This window comes from Anolis sagrei, chromosome X (assembly GCF_037176765.1).
Source record: "Anolis sagrei isolate rAnoSag1 chromosome X, rAnoSag1.mat, whole genome shotgun sequence".
Lineage (NCBI taxonomy): Eukaryota > Metazoa > Chordata > Lepidosauria > Squamata > Dactyloidae > Anolis > Anolis sagrei.
Window position 1 is genome coordinate 45,264,442 of NC_090034.1, and position 17,411 is coordinate 45,281,852.

The 17,411-nt window shown below is 40.4% G+C and overlaps 1 protein-coding gene across 2 annotated transcripts in view; it reads left to right on the top strand.

The window, feature by feature from the left end:
• Window positions 1-15,910: 15,910 nt before the first annotated feature.
• Window positions 15,911-17,411, top strand: part of RASAL1 (RAS protein activator like 1) — a 60,622-nt gene continuing 59,121 nt past the window's right edge. For both annotated transcript variants that reach the window (XM_060785431.2, XM_060785432.2), the window contains exon 1: window positions 15,911-16,287. In XM_060785431.2, the coding sequence (XP_060641414.2) occupies window positions 16,223-16,287 (65 nt within the window). In that variant the 5' untranslated portion in view covers window positions 15,911-16,222. The remainder of the gene's footprint in view (window positions 16,288-17,411) is intronic.

A 17,411-nucleotide genomic window follows, 5' to 3' on the forward strand; every position in this document is an offset into this window, starting at 1 on the left:
ACAACCCGGAGCTTCCTGCCTTCAAGCTGATCTGACCTGCAGCAGGGAGTTCCATGGTTCCCAGTTGTCCAATTGGGCCAGCATCAATAGGAATGTGATTACAACAACAGCTGCAGCCAAAAGACCTCCTTTTGCTTTGTTTTGCTTTGCTTTCTTCCCCTCAACCTAACATTGTAACAAATCACCCCAATAAAGTATCAATTAATTGTAACCTTTCCCTCTCCATAGTGATACATTGTGTCTTTTTACTGCCTCCAAACCCTTTCCATCATGAACTTTCACTCTCCTGGGCCACAGACAGTTGCTGGCTCACCCGGGATGCGATTCTAGCATCCTGGGGAGGTCGAAACTGCGTTCCTCTGAACCGCTGATACGGAAACCCACTGGGCCCCCGTATCCGCAGGTACAAGGATTGCTCTCAAACTGGTGCCATTCTTCTCCAAGACCAATTTCATGAGTAAAGGCTATCTCCCTTTTGTTCTATTAACCCTTCCGTCCCAGGAATAACCTTTTTTGCACCCTAAAACTTCACATGGAGATCAGCGGTCCCCTCGCTACCATGTTGTTGCTGCCGCCATCTCATTGATGCCAAAGAAGCCTGTTGACCTGGGGAACCTACTGCGGTCACCCTTTTGGGACCCTTGGGAAGCAGACAGGTCATCCTGGCCCCCTGACAAGATGGGATTTATAGTTTTCTTCACTCCAGTGAATGAACCCCGACCCTCTGCGCTTGCAATGGTTCCTATATGGACTCAGAAAATGGACGCAGAATGGACTCAGAAAAACCTTTCCCCTTAACTTTATGAACTCTGCAGAATTTTATTGGACTTATCGCAACTTTTGGCAAACTTTTTGAACTTTAGGAAACTTTTTCCTTTCCAAACCTCATGGACTTTCACTATGATTTATGGACTTTGGTGGGTAGGATGGGCTGATATGATTTCTTTTCCCCTCTTTATGAATGTATATCCTATGAACCCCATATATATATATCTGTATAGAATATGAAATGTCACCTTTTTGTGTACCTAGCCAAACATGGGCCCAGGAGACTTCCTCTCCCCTCCTGGGCCAGAAAAGCCCCCAAACAAAAGGACTCAACAGAAACTCTTGCATGGACAATAAGACAATGGGCACAATCCCCCGGACCTCGGAGTAATCCAAGTTAGCCCATCCGGGGGGATGTGCCCCATGGCAGATTCAATCACTCCTCACAATGAGGGACATCTTGCCTGAGGAGGCTATTGATGTCCCCACAGTCTCCTTCTTTGTTGACATTCCCCAGGCCGATACCAAAGACAAATACCATCAATAAAGCCATATCCCCAACCCAAGGATTTCCAAAGGGTCTGACTTTCGGGTTAGACAAAGATTTATATTGCCAATGTTCAAGACAATAGAAAAGCCAGCTTGAAGACTGTCAAGGTTATCGCGGGTGATTATTCAAACATTGAGTCACTTAATCCATTCATTTCTTCATTGTTTCCTGCCTGTACCACCTCCTTCATCCCCATTGGCCGAGAGGTTGTAGCGGCACTGGCTTGCTGATTTGCTGAGGCACGCCTGAGCTGGCTATGCCTCTCCTCCAGCTGACGATGCCGTCCAATCAGCACAAAGCCGGTGAGGGGGGGCGGGAGTGGGAAATTCAAATTTGACAGCTCTGTTTTTCCTATAAAAATGTACTGTTTCGCCTTATAAAACATGTCAGCTTTTGGCAAGGGATCGCACTTTGACATCCGTACCAGCTGGGATGAAATAAAGACAACTCGGTGGCATTTTCTTTAACTTTTGTGAGACTTTTATTAGAAAAATCAGGGAAAACTCTTTTGGTGCTTCTTTTTCTCGCTGAAACGGACTCTCCTTGGTGGGTCTGACTGGTCTGACTGAAACAGAAAGGAGGAAACCATGAAAATGAATAAAATCTGGCTACCAGTATTCAAAAAACTCTAGAATCAGGACAGTAAATAAAGAACAACACTCAGAAAACAGGAATTCCAGACAAGAAACAATCAGGCTTATTATTGTATAAACACAATGAGCGAAATCTATATAAACATCAATATATTCAATCAAGAAAAACATCCATAATAAACATTAAACAATAAGTTCTCCTTCACAAAATGTTGTGAGTTCTCAACAATTCCTCATTATCACTTTTTTGGAATGTTATTAAACAGAAGTTCGGATAATGTTTCTTCTGTAGAATGTTAGGCAATTAAAGTCCAGTAAACTCAACAAAATAGCCCACTTCAGAAGAAGACCTACAAGCCACTCTAAACACCTTCACAGAAGCATAAGAGAAGCTCGGCCTGTCAATGAACATTGAGAAAACCAAAGTGCTCTTCCAGCAGTCACCAGCCAATCCCTCTCCGATGCCAGAAATACTGCTTAACGGTATAACGTTAGAAAATGTTGACCATTTCCGCTACCTTGACAGCCACCTCTCCACAAAAGTCAACATTGACACAGATACAACACCGCCTGAGCTCTGGGAGTGCGGCATTTTTCCGAATGAAGCAGAGAGTGTTTGAGGACTAGGACATCCATAGGGAGACCAAGGTGCTTGTTTAGAAAGCTATTGTCCTCCCAACCCTGCTATACGCCTGTGAGATGTGGACTATCTACCGTCACCACATGCAAGTCCTAGAATGATTCCATCGGCATTGCCTCCGAAAAATCCTGCAAATGTCTTGGGAAGACAAGCGGACAAATGTCAACGTGCTGGAAGAAGCAAAGACCACCAGCATTGAAGCGATGGTCCTCCGCTATCAACTCCACTGGACCGGCCATGTTGTCCAGATGCCCAACCACCGTCTCCCAAAGCAGTTGCTCTACTCCGAACTCAAGAATGGAAAATGGAATGTTGGTGGACAGGAAAAGAGACTTAAATATGGTCTCAAAGCCAACCTTAAAAACTGTGGCATGGACACTGAGAACTGGAAAGCCCTGGCCCTTGTGTGCTCCAGCTGGAGGTCAGCTGTGACCCACAGTGCTGTAGAACTTGAAGAGGCACGAATGGAGGGCAAAAGAGAGAAATGTGCCAAAAGCAAGGTGTGTCAAGCCAACCCCGACCAGAACCGCTTCCACCTGGAAACCAATGTCCTAACTGCAGGAGAAGATGCAGATCAAGAATTGGGCTCCACAGTCATCTACGTACCCACCACCAGGACACTGATCTTGGAAGACAATCTTACTTGGACAACAAGGGATCGCCTAAGTAAGTAAGTAAGAAATCTATGTATCTATGTATAAGTGTTAAGTTGTTCAATACTAAATCAATTATCATTGAATTACACAATGCATATATTACATAAAATAAGATTATTATTGTATCAACACCATGGGCAAAATCTATATAAACATCAGTATATTCAATCCAGAAAAACATCCATAATAAACATTAAACAATAAGTTCTCCTTCACAAAATGTTGTGAGTTCTCAACAGTTCCTCATTATCACTTCTTTGGAATGTTATTAAACAAAAGTTCAGATTATGTTTCTTCTGTAGAATGTTAGGCAATTAAAGTGGGCTATTCTGTTGAGCTTACAAACTCAGGAACCCATTCATATTGTACTTTCCAAATTAAAGTTCAGTCCCATGTAGATACAAGTTGTTGTAGGAGTTCTTGGCAAATACGTGATAATGGCACTTGAAAAACCTACAGACTCACGGCTATTGAAAAAGTCCTTGAGCAGAGCCATTCACTCCTCAGGAGAAAGTAAGTGTTTTAATTCCTCACAATGATTGTTATTACTGAAACTGGGTGCTATTGTAGCATATCTATTTTTGTTGTCTTTTTGAATCTAGTTTGTGAATTCCTTAGAAGAGATCAGTGTAAATTGATGCAGTAGCAACCTGAGAAAGGGAAGTTTCCAGAAACAAGGGGAATAATACTGGGAACCCTTGTAGTTGCTATCACCACGTCCATCATAAGAATCTCCACAGTTGCTATCATCACGTATTTGTCAAGAACTCCTACAACAACTTGTGTCTACATGGGACTGAACTTTAATTTGGAAAGTACAATATGAATGGGTTCCTGAGTTAGTAAGCTCAGCAAAATAGCCCACTTATCTACAAAATAGAAAATAAATAAGTACAGCGAATAATATGACCATTGAAACTTATAATGTTGTTCAAATACACAGTAATCACAAACAATATTGTATGGGTTTTGTACAATCACTCTGAAATGGTATCGACGTTGTGTGTTCTTATGCCGAGTTGAACATGAATCAAATTCACAGTAATCATACTCACAATTGGAATCAAACACTAAGTATACTTAGTGGGATCTAGACCAAAGGAACAAAATGTGGCTGTAAGCATTTGAAAGTTACATATACAGAAAATAAATGTTTTATCAAGATATAAATGTATTTCACAGAATAAATGTGTACTCACAGAATACTCTGCTGTGTGTTTGATTCCAATTGTGAGTATGATTACTGTGAATTTGATTCATGTTCAACTCTGCATAAGAACACACAAATGTCAAGGTCTATTTCCCCCAAATTCCATCTATGTTTATATTTGGGCATATCGAATATTCGTGCCAAGTTTGGTCCAGATTCATCATTGTTTGAGTCCATGGTAGTCTCTAGATGTAGGTGAACTACAACTCCCAAACTCAAGGTCAATGCTCACCAAACCCTTCTAGTGTTTTCTGTTGGTCACGGGAGTCCTGTATGCCCAGGTTGGTTCAATTCTATCATGCTATTTGATTGTAGGTGAACTATAAATCCCAGCAACTACAACTCCCTATCTATCTATCTATCTATCTATCTATCTATCTATCTATGGCTGGATGGCTCTTTGTCAGGAGGACTTTGATTATGTTTTCTTGCCCTGATGAAGGGAGTTGAATTGGATGGCCTTTATTTTCTGTTGGTCGCGGGGGTTTTGTGTGGGAAGTTTGCATCGATTCTGTCGTTCGTGGGGTTCAAAATGCTCTTTGATTATAGGTGAACTGTGAATCCCAGTGACTACAACTCTCATATGTCAAGGTCTACTTACCCCAAACTCCATCTGTGTTCATAATTGGGTGTATTGAGTAGTTGTGCCAAGTTTAGTCCAGATCCATCATTGTTTTAGTCCACATGCTCTCTGGATGTAGGTGAACTACAACTCCCAAACTCAAGGTCAATGCCCACCAAACCCTTCCAGTATTTTCTGTTGGTCATGGGAGTCCTGTGTGGCAAGCTTGGTTCAATTCCATCGTTGATGGAGTTCAGAATGCTCTTTGATTGTAGATTAACTATAAATCCCAGAAACTACAACTCCCAAATGACAAAATCATAATTTTTTGAGTGATGGTCACTCCTTGTATTGTGAGACGTTTTGTTACCAAATTTGGTGAGATTTCGTTCATTGGTTCTTTTGCTTTTAAGGTACTCATTATGCACAGAGCATTTATATATATATAGATGCTCTGTCCATAATTTGGTGACAATTGGCCCATCGGTTTTTGAGTTATGATGTCATTCAAAATGAACAGAGCATTTTTATATAGATAGATGTTTAATGGATATATTTGTAGCAATTGTATATAACAATTTCAGACCACCAGAGAAAGGCCTGGAGTAAGGCCGAAATCGGTCGTGGGCGGCTGATTCATGTTCAGCTCGGCATAAGAACACACAACGTCCATACCATTTCAGAGTGATTGTACAAAATCTATCGTTTGTGATTACTGTGAATTTGATTCATGTTCAACTCGGCATAAGAACAGACAACGTCGATACCATTTCAGAGTGATTGTACAAAACCCATACAATATCGTTCGTGATTACTGTGTATTTGAACAGTATAATAAGTTTCAACCGTCACATTATTCGCTGTACTTATTTATTTTCTATTTTGTAGATAAGTGGGCTATTTTGTTGAGTTTACTGGACTTTAATTGCCTAACATTCTGCAGAAGAAACATAATCTGAACTTTTGTTTAATAACATTCTAAAGAAGTGATAATGAGGAACTGTTGAGAACTCGCAACATTTTGTGAAGGAGAACTTATTGTTTAATGTTTATTATGGATGTTTTTCTGAATTGAATATACTGATGTTTATATAGATTTTGCCCATGGTGTTGATACAATAATAATCTTATTTTATATAATATATGCATTGTGTAATTCAATGATAATTGATTTAGTATTGAACAACTTAACACTTATACATAGATACATAGATTTCTTACTTACTTGCTTAGGCGATCCCTTGTTGTCTGAGTAAGATGGTCTTCCAAGATCAGTGTCCTGGTGGTGGGTACGTAGATGACTGTGGAGCCCAATTCTTGATCTGCATGTTCTCCCGCAGTGAGTGCATTGGTTTCCAGATGGAAAGCGGTCCTGGTCGGGGTTGGCTTGACATGCCTTCCTCTTGTCACATTTCTCTCTTTTACCCTCCATTCGTGCCTCTTCAAATTCTACAGCACTGCGAGTCACAGCTGGCCTCCAACTGGAGCACTCAAGGGCCAGGGCTTCCCAGTTCTCAGTGTCTATGCCACAGTTTTTAAGGTTGGCTTTGAGACCATCTTTAAATCTCTTTTCCTGCCCACCAACATTCCGTTTTCCATTCTTGAGCTTGGAGTAGAGCAACTGCTTTTGGAGACGGTCCAGTGGAGTTGATGGTGAAGGACCATAGCTTCAATGCTGGTGGTCTTTGCTTCTTCCAGCACGCTGACATTTGTCCGCTTGTCTTCCCAAGAGATTTGCAGTATTTTTCAGAGGCAACGCTGATGGAATCGTTGTAGGAGTTGCGTATAGCAGGGTTGGGAGTACAATAGCTTTCTAAACAAGCACCTTGGTCTCCCTACGGATGTCCTAGTCCTCAAACACTCTCTGCTTCATTCTGAAAAATGCTGCGCTCGCAGAGCTCAGGCGGTGTTGTATTTCAGTGTCAATGTTGACTTTTGTGGAGAGGTGACTGTCAAGGTAGCGGGAATGTTCATCATTTTCTAACGTTATACCGTTAAACAGTATTTCTGGCATCGGAGAGGGATTGACTGGTGACTGCTGGAAGAGCACTTTAGTTTTCTCAATGTTCAATGACAGGCCGAGCTTCTCTTATGCTTCTGTGAAGGTGTTTAGAGTGGCTTGTAGGTCTTCTTCTGAATGCGCACAGACGACGTTGTCATCAGCATATTGGACTTCTATAACAAATGTTGTTTTAACCTTTTGACTTTCAGTCTGCTGAAGTACACAGATATCTGTTGCTTTATATAGGAAGCAATCAGGGCCAGCAAACACCTCCAAGTAGTCCAATGAGTGGCGGTGGCTTGTATGCCCCCTGTACCAGAGTGGAGTACAGGGGGCATACAAGCCCCCTGTTGGTTCAGCTCTATTGGCTACTGGTCTGTTACTGAGCACAATTCAAAGTGTTAGCTTTAGCCTATAAAACTTTAAGCTGTTCTGGCCCAGTTTATCTGTCTGAATGTATCTCCCTATATGAACCATCTCGGAGGTTTAGATCTTCTGGGGAGGCTCTGCTCTTGATCCCGCCTCCTTCACAGGTACGGCTGGTGGGGGCGAGGGACAGGGCCTTCTCAGTGGTGGCCCTTCAGCTGCAGAGCTCCTGAGTGAAATCAGATCGGCATGGTTTTCATGCTCAACGTATATTGTATTTGTATATTTTTATGTTAACGTGACACTGATTTATTGCCAATTTGGAAGCAGCTCTGAGTCCCCTTCGAGGTTGAGATAGAGTGGGGTAAAAATACAGGAGTCCCTTTGGCAGAGAATGCTGAAGATCTCTTCGACTGTCCTTCTCTTCCTTTTTGGAAACAGACAGTGAATCCTCCCACCAAAAGTCCTCCTCCTTCTCTCTGGATGTAGGCAAACTACAATTCCAAAACTCAAGGTCAATGCCCACCAGGGGCGGCTCAACCCATTACGCAAAGTAAGCATTTGCAGTATAGTTGATTTTGCTCAGGGGCGCTCTTGAGGCGCTCTTGGGGGAAAATAGACCTTGACATGTGTGAGTTATAATTACTGGGATGAATAGTTCACCTACAATCAAAGCGCATTCTGAACTCCACCAATGATGGAATTGAACCAAATATGGCACACAGAACTCCCACGACGAACAGAAAATATATGTCAATGATTGGTTGGGGGGGGGGGGCACTTACCATTGAAAATTACCTAGGACCGCCTCTGATGCCCACCAACCCTTCCAGTATTTTCTGTTGATCATGAGGGTTCTGTGTGGAAAGTTTGGCCCAATTCTCTCGTTGGTGGGGTTCAGAATGCTCTTTGATTATAGATGAACTGTAAATCCTGGCAACTAGAACTCCCAAATGTCAAGGTCTATTTCCCCCAAACTCCACCGGTGTTCACATTTCGGCATATTGAGTATTCATGCCAAATTTGGTCCAGATCTATCCTTGTTTGAGTCTACAGCACTCTCTGGCTGTAAGGTGAACTGCAACTCCCAAACTCAAGGTCAATGCCCACCAATAATAATAATAATGATGATGATGATAATAATAATAATAATAATAATACCCTGCCTCCATCTCCCCAAAGGGACTGAGGGTGGCTTACATAGGGATGAGCCCAAAACAAGCATGGTTAAAAATACACACTTGGATATAAAATACAACAACATAAAACAGCAAAAACCAACAACATTGTATATAAAAGCAACCAACAACCAATAAACCTGCAATAGTAAACAATTCCTGGGCACGGATGGGCAGACATGTGCAACTCAATTGTGAGAATAGGGCTGGTGAGCAAAGTGCGTAAGTCAAGTGTGTAGCAGGCAGTATAAGATGAGACATTATGACTTTGGGTATAGAGCGGTATTAAAGTGCAAGGTCAGATTTTAGATCCTGATTGAGCCAAGCTATCTGAGTGGGTTGTCTAATTGAAGGCACAGTGGATCATCCATGTTTTTAGTTCTCTGCAGAAGATGGACAGTGTGGGTGCTAGCCTAATCCTTCCAGTATTTTCTGCTGGTCGTGGGAGTTCTGTGTGCCAAGATTGGTTTAATTCCATTGTTGATAGAGTTCAGAATGTTCTTTGACTGTAGGTGAACTATAAATCCCAGCAACCACAACTCCTAAATGACAAAACCCAAACCAATAACTTTCAACCCTACCAATATTCAAATTTGGTTATTTTGGGTGTTTGAGAAACACTGGCCTAAGAGCTAAAGGATAAAAATTATTATTATTATTATTATTATTATTATTATTATTATTATTGTTATTGTTATTAACACAACAAGATTAGTACACAGCAAACAAGATCACTCTGCTAGCTGATGTATTGGATCACACGTCGGACACCTCCCAAGTGTCTAGGACTGTGTGATGCATCGGCAAAGAATGTGTGCAGATCTGAGTAGGATGGCCTTTTGCAGCTGACAGATGGTAATGTTGTCACCGCTGATTGTGTTTAAGTGCAGGCCAAGGTCTCCCAGTGTGCCAATCACCACTGGAACCACCTTTACTGGCTTGTGCCAGAGTCTTTGCAGTTCGATCTTTAAATCCTCATATCGTGTCAGCTTTTCCAGTTGTTTCTCTTCAATCCTGCTGTCACTTGGGATTTCAACATTGACGATCCATACTATGTTTTTTAACACGATCGTGAGGTCAGGAGTATTGTGCTCCAAAACTCTATCAGTCTGAATTCGGAAGTCCCAGAGGAGTTTGAAGTGTTCATTTTCTGTAACTTTTTCTGGCTTGTGATCCCACCAGTTCTTTGTTGCAGGCAGATGGTATTTGTGGCACAAGTTCCAATGATACATCTGAGCAATGGTGTTATGCCTCTGCTTGTAGTCTGTCTGCGCAGACTACAAGCAGCAGCTGCTGAGGATGTGATCTATTGTTTCATCTGCTTCCTTGCAGAGTCTACATTTGGGATCTGTCGTCGACTTTTCAATTCTGGCTTTGATGTCATTGGTTTGAATGGCTTGTTCTTGGGCTGCCAGAATCAGGCCCTCCGTCTCCTTTTTCAAAGTTCAATCTGTGAGCCACAGCCATGTTTTTTCTTTGTCAATTTGGCTCTCAATTTTCCCCAGGAACTATCTATCGAGAGCCTTCTTTTGCCAGTTTTCTCTTCTGCTCTGCATTGTGTTTTTTATGGTATTCACTCTTTGTCTTTTGCACTTTAAGCAGTTTACTTCTATTGACTTCCCTCAATGTTGGTTCTTGACTGCCTTTCACATAATCTGCCAGTGCGTGTTTTTCTCCTTCTACCGCTTGTTTCCCTTGCACAAGCCCTCTCTCTGCCTCCTGATTTTCTGGGCAGGTAAAGTCTGTCGACATGACTACGTGGGTGTAATGAGTAGTGGATTTTCATTAGTTTTCTTGTTTTTCTGTCCAGATCATCCAGCTCTGCTTGTGTCTAGTTCACAAATCCAGCAGTGTATCTAATGACGGGGATGGCCTTGATTTCTGCCATTTAATTTGCTCTTCAAATCCTTTCTGACTCTTTGGATATATTCTTTGCTGACCACATTTTTCACATCATCATCATCATTATTATAATTAGAAACACAACAATATTAGTACACAGCAAACAAGATCACTATGCTGGTTGTTGTTTTGGATCACATGTTAGCTTTTCCAGTTTGTTATTATTATTATTTGAAACAGTAGAACCTTTTGCCAATCTAATCAGATCAAACAAAAACATAAAAATATAAGATAGAGAAGAAATAAAAATAAATTGATATGTGGACAACACAGTAGTCCTTATAGGTTCAATGGAGAATTCGATAAACAAAGTAGCAAAAGAAATTTTAAAAATCGAAAAGATTTCAGGGTTAACAATTAATATTGAAAAATCAGAAATTCTACATAAAAACATGAACTGGAAGGAGGCAAAAGAAGTCCAATCCATTCTAGGGGTCAAACTGGGGGAAAAGAAGTTAAAATATTTAGGGGTGTATATACATAAAAATTTAAATAATATAATTCAGATAAATTATAACCAACTATGGAAGAAAATAAGCAAACAAATCAACAATTGGAAAGAAATCCTGGTTAAAAAAGAGACAATTCCTATCAAATGAAAACAAAGGAAGAGCTAGTCCAATTTTCCAAATCAATTTCCGGGCTCCAATATTTACAATTGAAATAATACTATAACAGAGACAAAGAACTAGGATTCTTAGAGAAAGATATTTTTTGGGACCAGATCCTAATGAAACCGAAAAAATCAATATAAAAAATATACACCAAATGACTGGGTTGGGCCATGGAAACAGAAAGTATAAAAGACTGTATGATTAAATGGGCAAAAAATGCTGGCCGAACAATTAGACTTAACAAATGGGAACAAATTTGGAAAAAAAAGAGATATACCTATTTGACAAATATGAAAGAAAATTGGATAAAATGTTTTTAGGTGGTATATGACACCACAAAAAATAGGCCTAATGTATAACAGCGCCCAAAATAAATGTTGGAAGTGTGAATCTCAGGTCGGCACTTTCTTCCATGCATGGTGGTCATGCCCAAAAGTTAAAATATTCTGGAAATCAATTTAAGAAGCAAGTGAAAAGATTGTCAAAACGAAAATCCAACTGAAACCAGAATATTTCCTTTTAGGAATAATGGATGAGGACTTGGTTTTAGATTTGAACAGGGATATTTAATTTACCTATATTACCACGGCCGCTAGAATGGTACATGCAAAAAGATGGAAACAAAAAGAAATTGCATCAAAAGAAGAATGGTTAATCAAATTAAAAGAAATTAGAGATATAGACAAGTTGACATTTGCACTGAAAGAGTCACATGGTAGACCTTTAAAGAAAACTGACTGGAAACACTTTGACGAGTACTTGATCGAATTAGAAAAAGAAGAAAGAGTTGTAAAACACAATGCAACGTGATATTGGTAACAAAAGACATTTAAAGACAGGAAAAACAGCAAAGAAAGAGGAGATAAAGACAGAAGAAAACACCAAAATTTGGAAACGATGGAGAAGGAGATTTAGAAGTCATCTACCCCAAACCCATTCACTTCCCTTTCCTGTACCCCCACTCATCCAACCTCCTCTCTCTCTCTCTTTTAATCCTTTCCTCTCCTTTCCCCCCTTTTCTTTCCCTGTTTACTATTCATCTCACCCCCTTTCACACCCCTTTCCATCTTCTTCCCTTTTCCTATTTTCAAACCCAACATTTTTGTATGTAAGTTTGCTGTAAAATCAATAAAAATTTATACAAAAAAAAAAACAATTGGAAAAAATGGAATTGGGATATAACAACAAGGTTGAAGGCATATAAAATTATGATACTGCCCAAATTTTTATACTTATTTCAATGCCTCCCATGTAGCATTCCACCTAAAAGAATAAAGAAATGGGATAACTCAATTAAAACATGGGCAGTAGGTTCTAGTAAAACCAGAATTGCTAATTCAATATTTTTTACTCCACAAGTAAATGGAGGCTGGGGAGAATTACTTGCCTCCAGAATTACTATGAAGCCTGTCAACTGGCTAGGTTACTAGAATTAGATATTGGAGAGCCCAAAAGATGGGTTAGGATAGAGAAATTAACAAACGGGTGGGAATATGGGTCTTGCATTATGGGGAAAATTGGGGGGAAAGACCTAAAAAAACATAAAAGGAGGCACTTTGTTATCAACAATGACCTGTTGCAGAAAATGGCAAAACAAACTCCCACTAAATAAAATAGACAAGCTCCCAATAGGTTCCATAGACAACAGAAAACCCCAGTCATATCGCAATATGCTAAAGAAACCGGAACAGAACGGAATAACAAAGATTGAGGACTTACTGAAACCAGATGGGACTGTAATTCAATGGGAGGAAATAAAAGATAAATGCGGGCTCGGAAATTGGTTACAATGGGGAGGGCTGTCTAAAAAGCGAACAGAATTGAAGACTAAGGAAACCTCGGAAACAAATCTCGACAAAATAATTAAATGGAAAGTTGAGAAGGAGAAAGGAATCGTGGGATTTATATACAAAATAATCACAGAAATACAATATAACACAAAATCTACCCTAATAGAAGTCTGGAAGGAGGAATTAAATTGCATCGAGAGAGAAATAGGCAATTGGATGAATTCAATCAATAAAATAAAACAGCTTTTCCAACTAGGGATGATGGGACATGCAGGCAAACACACCAGGAAATCTCTAATCCCCCATCTGCCTGGCCACTATTATTATTATTAGTATTATTATTAGTATTAATAGTATTATTGAATAAGTAATCCAATATAGGCAGAGGGCACCAAGTCGCCTGTCTTTGCTGTAAACACATTATTATTATTATTATTATTATTATTAGTAGTAGTAGTAGTAGTACCCTGCTTTTCCAACTAGGGATGATGGGACATGCAGGCAAACACACTGGGAAATCTCTAATCCCCCACCAGCCTGGCCACTTTTATTATTAGTAGTATTATTACTATTATTAGTAGTATTAATAGTATTATTAGCATTATTGAATAAGCCATTCAATATAGGCAGAGGGCACCAAGTCGCCTGTCTTTGCTGTAAACACATTATTATTATTATTATTATTATTATTATTATTAGTACCCTGCTTTTCCACCTAGGGATGATGGGGCATGCAGGCAAACACACCGGGAAATCTCTAATCCCACACCAGCCTGGCTATTATTATTATTAGTATTAGTATTAATAGTATTATTAGCATTATTGAATAAGCCATTCAATATAGGCAGAGGGCACCAAGTTGCCTGTCTTTGCTGTAAACAAATTATTATTATTAGTAGTAGTACCCTGCTTTTCCAACTAGGGATGATGGGGCATGCAGGCAAACATACCAGGAAATCGGTAATCCAGCCTGGCCACTATTATTAGTAGTAGTATTATAAGTATTACTACTATTAATAGTATTATTAGTATTATTGAAGAAGTCATCCAATATAGGCAAAGGGCACTAGGTTGCCTGTCTTTGCTGTAAACATTATTATTATTATTATTATTATTAGTTTTATTATTAGTACCCTGCTTTTCCAGACAATTAATTAATTAAAATAAATAAATTATTATTATTATTATTATTATTGACACAAAAGCACAGTATGTCACAGCAAACGAGATCTATATGCTGGATTTTGTATCAATATAATAAAACATCTAAAGATTAAAGAAATGCAATGGAAAATACTGACAAAATGGTACAGAACTCGCGTGCAATTGGCGCATATTACAAAAACGTGCCCAAAATTATGTTGGCACAACTACGGAAAAATAGGAACACACACCAACATGTGCTGGAAATAGGAAAAAAATCAAAAAGTTCCATAAAATAATCAGGAAGGAAATGGAGGAGCTATTAGGAATAAATATAGAATGGAACAAGATTCAATTTTTCACACAGAAATTGGAAAGCAAAGGGGAATATCAAGAAAGTGAGGAAATAATAAAACACATAATAGAGGCAATCAAAGCCTCAGTGACCCTGGGCTGGAAGGACCACACGAAATGAGATATAAAAACTTGGTATAAATATCTAGCCGATTACCTTCTCCAAGATTATATTAGCAAAAGGAAAAGTTACTATACGATGGGTCAAAGCAGGAGGACAAATGGAAGGGTCTCATTTACAGAATAAAGGGGAAAGATAAATATACGGTGTTCAATAAGACTATTCTCATGATTGAACAATTGTAATAATGCAATTGTAATGTTCTCATGATTGAAACAATTGCACCGGGATTGTGGCGCAGCTGGCTGAGTGTCGGCTGCATTAAGATCACTCTGACCAAAAGGAATATAAAGACTGTAAATAAAGAAATAAATAATAAACACAGAAAAAGTACTTAACTGGGGGTGGGGGGGTCCACAGCAGACCCTCTGCTGGCTGTTGTATTGGATCACACGTCGGACACTTCCCAAGTGCCTAGGGCTGTGTGGCGAATAATGGGTGCAGATCCCAGTAAGGTGGCCTTCTGCAGCTGGCAGCTGGTAATTTTGTCAGTGCCGATTGTGTTTAAGTGCAGGCCAAGGTCTTTAGGCACTGCACCCAGTGTGCCGATCACCATTGGGACCACCTTTACTGGCTTGTGCTAGAGTCTTTGCAGTTCGATCTTTAAATCCTCATACTGTGTCAGCTTTTCCAGTTGTTTTTCTTCAATCCTGCTGTCACCTGGGATTGCAACATCCACAATCCATACTTTGTTTTTCAACACGATTGTGAGGTCAGGAGTATTGTGCTCTGTCTGAATTCGGAAGTCCTGGATTTATTATTATTATTATTATTAGAATCATAGAATCATAGAATCATAGAATCAAAGAGTTGGAAGAGACCTCATGGGCCATCCAGTCCAACCCCCTGCCAAGAAGCAGGAATATTGCATTCAAATCACCCCTGACAGATGGCCATCCAGCCTCTGTTTAAAAGCTTCCAAAGAAGGAGCCTCCACCACACTCCGGGGCAGAGAGTTCCACTGCTGAACGGCTCTCTCACAGTCAGGAAGTTCTTGCTCATGTTCAGATGGAATCTCCTCTCTTGTAGTTTGAAGCCATTGTTCCGCGTCCTAGTCTCCAGGGAAGCAGAAAACAAGCTTGCTCCCTCCTCCCTGTGGCTTCCTCTCACATACTTATACATGGCTATCATATCCCCTCTCAGCCTTCTCTTCTTCAGGCTAAACATGCCCAGCTCCTTAAGCCGCTCCTCATAGGGCTTGTTCTCCAGACCTTTTATCATTTTAGTCGCTCTCCTCTGGACACATTCCAGCTTGTCAATATCTCTCTTGAATTGTGGTGCCCAATGTTATTATTATTATTACCATCATCATTATTATTAAGGATCCCACAAGCCAACTAACTCAGGCATCGCCGGGTACCCAAGCTAAATAGTGAGCATCAAACCTAAGACTCGAGGAGGGTGCATTCCCTGGCGTGGCCACTAGAGGCCGGGCTAGAGCTGCACGCCTCCAACCTGTAGCAGCACCTTTCGCGGCGGGCAGTGGTCGCCTGGCACGCGGTGGGCATTGCCAGGAGAAGCAGACTGGCGATCGGAGCAGCCGAGAGTCCAAGTCCTTCGTCGGGGCTCTTGAGAAGACATCCCTCTTCAAGGCGGGAGCTCTGCTGACCGGGAGAAGAGGCTGCTTTGCAGTGCCAGCCTCCGGAGAGGACGATTCCTGTGCCCTCGGTGCCCTGCCTTCGAGGATCAGTTTGGAAGAAGGAGAGCCCCCAGGCTCTGCTTGCCCGCTTGGCAAGCCCGCTGGCACGGTTGCTCACCCCGATTGGCACCGGCATGTCCAAGAAGACGGCGCTGCACTTCCGCGTGGTGGAGGGAAGGCACCTGCCCGCCAAAGACGTGTGAGTTGTCTTCCCCGCACTAGACAGAACCCCATAGAGGTGGAAGGGGACCCCCAAAGATCATCCAGTCCAACCCCCTCCTGCCATAGAGAAATACCCAACCAAGCCCTCGCGGCAGGTGGCCGTCCAGCCTCTGCTTCAGCACCTCCAGAGGAACAGTATAAAATAAACAGTGATTATTAATATTAGTAATATTAGTAATAATAATAATAATAATAATAATAAATTTTATTGAGTAGCTCTTAGGGTATATCACTATACCGAACCAAGCAACAAAGCTTGATACAACTTAATCAAACTCTATTTAAAAATGTAAAACTATGCAAACTTTAAAATGGAATGGAGCTTGAACAGCATGAAAAGAAACTATTATTAGTATTATTAGTTTAATTTGTAACCTACTTTTTCTGTCCTCAAAAAAAGGAGACAGACTGAAACATGGCTCAAAGCAAAACCAATACAATGCAATTTAAAAACCTAAAAATATACAGATTTTAACATGGAATGGAGTATGAACAGTATTAAAATAAACTATTAGAATTATTAGTACTATTAGTTTTATTGTTAAGACCCAGCTTTTCCAACTAAGGATGATGGGACATGCAGGCAAAACCACCAGGATATCTCTAATCCCCCATCTGCCTGGCCACTATTATTATTATTATTAGTAGTATTATTAGTATTAATAGTATTAATAGGATTATTGAAGAAGTCATTCGTACCCTGCTTTTCCAACTAGGGATGATGGGGCATGCAGGCAAACCCACTGGGAAATCTCTAATCCCCCATCTGCCTGGCCACTATTATTATTATTAGTAGTAGTATTATTAGTATTAATAGTATTATTGAAGAAGTCATTAGTACCCTGCTTTTCCAACTAGGGATGATGGGGCATGCAGGCAAACCCACTGGGAAATCTCTAATCCCCCATCTGCCTGGCCACTATTATTATTATTAGTAGTAGTATTATTAGTATTAATAGTATTATTGAAGAAGTCATTAGTACCCTGCTTTTCCAACTAGGGATGATGGGGCATGCAGGCAAACCCACCGGGAAATCTCTAATCCCCCATCTGCCTGGCCACTATTATTATTATTAGTAGTAGCATTATTAGTATTAATAG